We start from the raw sequence: 5235 nt of genomic DNA, 5'->3' as shown, positions 1-5235 counted from the left end.
ACTTCACTGCAAAAGGACAGCGGACTTCAGTGGAAGAGCAAGCGCTTAACGTAAAAGTAACATGTAAAGCTGTCGCATTATGACTTCAAGACCTTCTAGGTTTATGTATGTTCCAAATGTATGTTAGTTAGCCAAATACACTTCAAAAGAGCTGAAAACAATGAAATTCACAAACTATCCACAATTAGGTTGATGTACAAACTTTACAAGAAAGTTTTTCACACTACAGTGCATGTCAGCATTAAGATAGCGGACTTTCATTACATAAAATTATATGGCTTGGTTGAAGATTTAGGTGTTTAAATATACAATGTTTAATTTTTTTTTTTTAATTTGTGTCAGTGTTTAAGTAAACTTCAATTGGGAGCGACAAACAGCTTGAAGCAACTAAACTTTGTGTTTTATTGTTGAGTCCATGATTATTGTGGCAAAGCTTTTCAAGTTTTCCTGCTCTTGGTTAAGTGGTCCTGTGAAAATATCGTCCTTGTTTTCAGTAGTTCAATCACCTGCTGTGTCAGCAAGACAACTCGTCTGCTTTCACAACTGCCTTTTTGTGGCAGGAAACACCGGCATTTTGAGACTCTCTGCAGTTGTCCGTTTCTCTGAGTTTTCCCCAAAAGACGAATAACCGACGTGCAGGTTCCGTGAAGGCGATAGCTAGTCGGTAGCCGTTTTAGTCGTTTCCGTTAGCAACACGTAGAAACAAAAACAGCTTGGAGGTAAAAGTTAGCTTCGCGGCAAAACTTGCGCTTGGTCTGGCGAGCCATCAATATGACGGCGCTGCCTGATGACATCACTTCTAGGCGACACACAGTAAATGAACTCCAATTCCCAAAGGACTGTTCGATCTTCCTTTCGTATCCATTATGTATCTATGTATATATCTGAAATAAATACATTTAAAATCAAATCTGAAAGCTCATGCATAAAATTAATCGACAAAGACGAACACGAAGTAAATTTTTGCTTTAATTATAGTTAGTTTTGCAAACATAAAATGTCGTTTTAGTTAGTTTTCTTTTTTAAAAACACTCGTTTTTATTTCATTTCGTTTACGAAAATGTTTTTCCAATTTTAGTTTATTCATTCGTTTACTATAATAACCTTGCTCTGAACAGCAGATTAAATGATAAAATACATTTTAAATGAAGCTTAAAGCAAAACCCACAAACAAGCAGTAAGTGAAGGTGGCTGCAATAACAGTCTGGCAAAGCATCTCCAAGGAGGAAACCAAGAGGTTGGTGATATTTTTGTGAAACCGCTTAAACATTTAAAAACACAAACATTCTAAAACTATTTTGTTGTCTTAGCAGTTCTGGGCCTTTAGAAATACGCAAAAACTATCAATCACATCATTCCCTAAATTAAGATTCCGAAAAATTTATTTATCCACCGGGTACCTTGCAACATGAGAGCAGGCATCAATAAGGACCGTCTCAAAGTCTTTGGTGAATTCGGGTCCTTTCTTCTTGCTGTTTTGGATGACATCATTGGCCAGATAGAGGAAGGTCAGCTTCCTGTTGGTTTTAGCTGTCGGACAACAAATTACATTGAAATGTCACGACAACATTGTACCGGCTTTATTGAGCCAGCGGCACATATTTACATAAGAAAAATCTCATAGCATGCCTCCACACAAAAGTGTAAATACCAAAATAATGATGAGCTTGTCTTAATCTACTCACAAGTCTCACTCAGTGTGAAATCTGGTCCTGTCTCATATCGCAAAAAAACGTGATGCCTCCACCCCCAAAATGTTTATTTAAACCTTAAATGTACCACAAATTACGATCCCAAAACGTTTTATCATTTCAAAATCAGCTTAAAAAATATTACTTACAGATGATTTGATTTAAAAAATTAGCAATTCATGGGCAGCACAGTGGATGTCTAGTTAGCACATTTGCCTCTAAATTCTGAGGACCCGGGTTCAAATCCCACCTCCTCTGTGTGGAGTTTGCATGTTCTCCCCGTGCCTGTGTGTTTTTCTTTTTTTTGGTACTCCAGTTTCCTCCCACATTCCAAAAACATACATGGTAGGTTGCCTGAAGACTCTTAAATTGTCCGTAGGTGTGAATGTGAGTGTGAATGGTTGTTTGTTTATATGGGCCCCGCGATTGGCTGGCAACCAGTTCAGGGTGTACCTCGCCTCTCGCCCAGAGTCAGTTGGGATAGGCGCCAGCACACCCGCGACCCGAGTGAGGATAAGCGGTTAAGAGAATGGATGGGTACTAATGCACATGTGGCAAAGAATCTCAACAATCCAGACTAAATTTAGCTCCTCCCCATCAAAGCTTGTCTCTCAGTCTCTCATCACTGAAACATATTATACTCCATTGGAGAAATTACTGTACCACTTTCCTATTTAGACAGGGCAATTTAGAGCATTTCAGAAAGAGCACACAAAAAGCAAATCAGTGAATCCATGAAAATTTAACCAAATTCGTGGAAGATTACTGAATACCAACTCCATGGACAAAATAATGGTTTGCATCAATTTAAATTATATTATACCCAGGTCTCGACTGTCAGTCATAATCTCCAGACACAACATTAGGTCTATCTACACCATCTGATCAAAAACGGTCTTTATCAACACATTAGTCTTTCAATATCTTTTTTTAATTGTCATTGTAGTTAGCAATGGTGTAGTGCTAAGAGCTGTTTGAGGGCAGTTTTTGGCTAGTCTCGTGTATGTTATTTCTGAAGTGGATCATGACTGTAAATGAGTCACTATCCCCATAATGCACCTTTGGGACCTCCCCATTTCACTCCTAAAAGTTGAGATTTTCCAATGAACTTCATATTCCTTGGACTGACTATCTGTTACACAAAGAAATGCCTTCTGGTCAAGATTTTTAATAAATTAACAAACATAATGTGCATGCAAACAGCAAATTATGCAATCTTGCTGACAGGGTGGACATACAGTCCCCTCCAAAAGTATTGGAACGGCAAGGTCAATACCTTTGTTTTTCTTGTATACTGAAGACATTTGGGTTTCAGAGCAAAAGATGAATATGAGACAAAAGTTCAGAATTCCATCTTTTATTTCATGGTAGTTACATCTAGATGTGTTACACAACTCAGGACAGAGCACTTTGTTTGAAGCCACCCAGCGTTTCCGTTCCAATACTTTTGGAGGGGACTGTATGTGTCCTCGATTGGCTGGCGACCAGTTCAGGGTGTACCCCGCCTTTCACCCAGCATTAGCTGAGCTTGGCACCAGCATGCCTGTGACCTTAGTGAGGATAAGCAATATGGAAAATGGATGTATAGATAATTTAACCACTTATTACCCACACTGTAGTTAACACAGCAATGTGTGGAACATGACAAAATCACATACAATGAATAAAAATTGTATAAAATGAGGCAAAAACATTTTAAAAGACTTGTCATTGTCCTGGTAGGTGTGCAAATGTTTGGCCAATTCTAACCCATTTATAATCATTATTCTACTACATTTTCATGACCGATTGATTGATTCTGATGAGGACACTGAAGGCACTTCACAGTGACAACGACACAAATAACGTGGATGGTCATATTCTGGGTCAACATCCAGGCAAAAAAACAAACAAAAAAAACAAAGAGTGCATCCGAGCCTCACCTTTCTTCAGCTCCCTGTGCCAAACTTTGACGATGAGGCCCGAGTGTTTGCGGTGGTGAATGATCCACAGGGACAGAGTCTGGACGCTCTGCTGCGAGCTACTCAGCTCCGACAGCTTCTTCTCCAGGGCAGTCTCGGAGAACGACGACATGTCCGTGTGCTGCTGCGCGTCTCCTTGGGAGCACAACGACCCCTCTCTAAACCGACGGAGGTCCCAGTTAGTTGGAGGAAACCCGCACTGTCATCAAAACTAAAGTTGCACTTCAAGCAAGTACACGCGAGATTAAAAAAAAAAATGTTTAAAAAAAAAAAAGAATTGTCTTCCGCTACCTACTCGAGCAAAACAGGGTTATAACACATAAATGCCACTGACCAACGTGAGTGCTGTGAGGAAATAACAAACGTGCAGCTTTTGAGTTGGCTTGCGAACAGCAGTTTGCTCAAGTGTTTGTTTACAGCCGTAGCTAACGCTTAGCCAGCCACAGCTAACTTAAGTAGCCATCCGCTTACTACAAGTTACCCCACGCTTTAGCCCGAGTTTAACTGACACAACTTCTGCAATATCTGAGGAGAATACCTGCTCGGCACGACTGCGGGGTTAATAAAACGGTAAACGTCAAGGTGGAGCGACTCGTAAGTGGTCTCCTTTAACGCAACTAATCAGGAAGAATGATGCAAAAATGGCAGCTCGCACTTTCACCTCAACATGTGCGTCGCGAAGTAGTGACGTCACTATCGGTGGAACGTCTCCTTTTTAACTCGTTATTTTTACATCCTTGCATGAGCAATGTTACTAAATTGTTCAAAATATCTTTATGTCAAAATCGAGGACTGTCACACGAATAAAACAAGCCATAGATTGTAAGAATCGGATAAGGATTATGGATTTTATGTCACTTTTTATGTTGAAAATTTGCCAACATTTTCTGGCCAGAAATCAATGTAATCACTAGGAAACTTGGGACCGAAACCTTAACTCTTTGGTAGAAAAATGGCCGGATGACATTTCTGGACTTTCAATGGCGGCGTCCGCCAGAGCCATCTCAGCATCCCCTTTTGATTATAAAACTGAGAGCAAGCAAATCGTCAAAATTACTTCAAACTTCACAGAAAACAAGAATAATAATAGTGAATCACCATTATATAGTTTTCTATCGTCACCAAATCCTATTATCGTGTGGTTTTCAAAATCGAGGAACATTTTCATCTTTGTCAGGACCACAGAAAATCTCAACCGAATTGAAAAAATTAAAAAATGAGGTGGTAAAGTGATTTCCCAGCAATGTAATCTGAAAAGAACAAGTATTAGCTTGCGCGAAACAATGAGAAAACGTGATTTTGGTGGACCTGCGCTAACTAAAAATAATTTCCGGCACAGCGAAATGGGAAGAAAATGACGACCGATTTTCTGGATTTAGTAACATTCCAACTTTCATATTTTCAACTTTCTTACAGGCAGAAACAAGCTCCTTTAGTCCCCTCCCACGCCCACCCCCCACCCTAAAAAGTAAAAGACATCATGTAAATGCTATTTTATATCTTGTTTTCTAAATAGATGTTTCCTATGTATGTATGTATGTATGTATGGCTGTCTAAATAAGTTAGTTACTGTAAGTTACTGT

At 39.5% G+C, this 5235-nt stretch overlaps 1 protein-coding gene across 4 annotated transcripts in view; it reads right to left on the bottom strand.

The window, feature by feature from the left end:
* Positions 1 to 4305, bottom strand: part of rprd1b (regulation of nuclear pre-mRNA domain containing 1B) — a 10226-nt gene extending 5921 nt beyond the window's left edge. For 2 of the 4 annotated variants that reach the window (XM_061688354.1, XM_061688611.1), the window contains exons 1-3: positions 3614 to 4305; positions 1401 to 1530; positions 1 to 6 (exon numbers count right to left, since the gene is read on the bottom strand). The exon at positions 1 to 6 is cut by the window's left edge and continues 128 nt beyond it. In XM_061688354.1, coding sequence (XP_061544338.1) covers positions 1 to 6; positions 1401 to 1530; positions 3614 to 3764 — 287 coding nt within the window. In that variant the 5' untranslated portion in view covers positions 3765 to 4305. The remainder of the gene's footprint in view (positions 7 to 1400; positions 1531 to 3613) is intronic. The other 2 variants (XM_061688525.1, XM_061688441.1) reach the window with 2 other exon arrangements.
* Positions 4306 to 5235: the final 930 nt, after the last annotated feature.

This window comes from Phycodurus eques, chromosome 1 (genome assembly GCF_024500275.1).
Source record: "Phycodurus eques isolate BA_2022a chromosome 1, UOR_Pequ_1.1, whole genome shotgun sequence".
In the NCBI taxonomy this organism is placed as follows: Eukaryota; Metazoa; Chordata; class Actinopteri; order Syngnathiformes; family Syngnathidae; genus Phycodurus; species Phycodurus eques.
The sequence above is the reverse complement of the archived record's forward strand: the minus strand, read 5'-3'. Positions and strand labels throughout refer to the sequence as shown.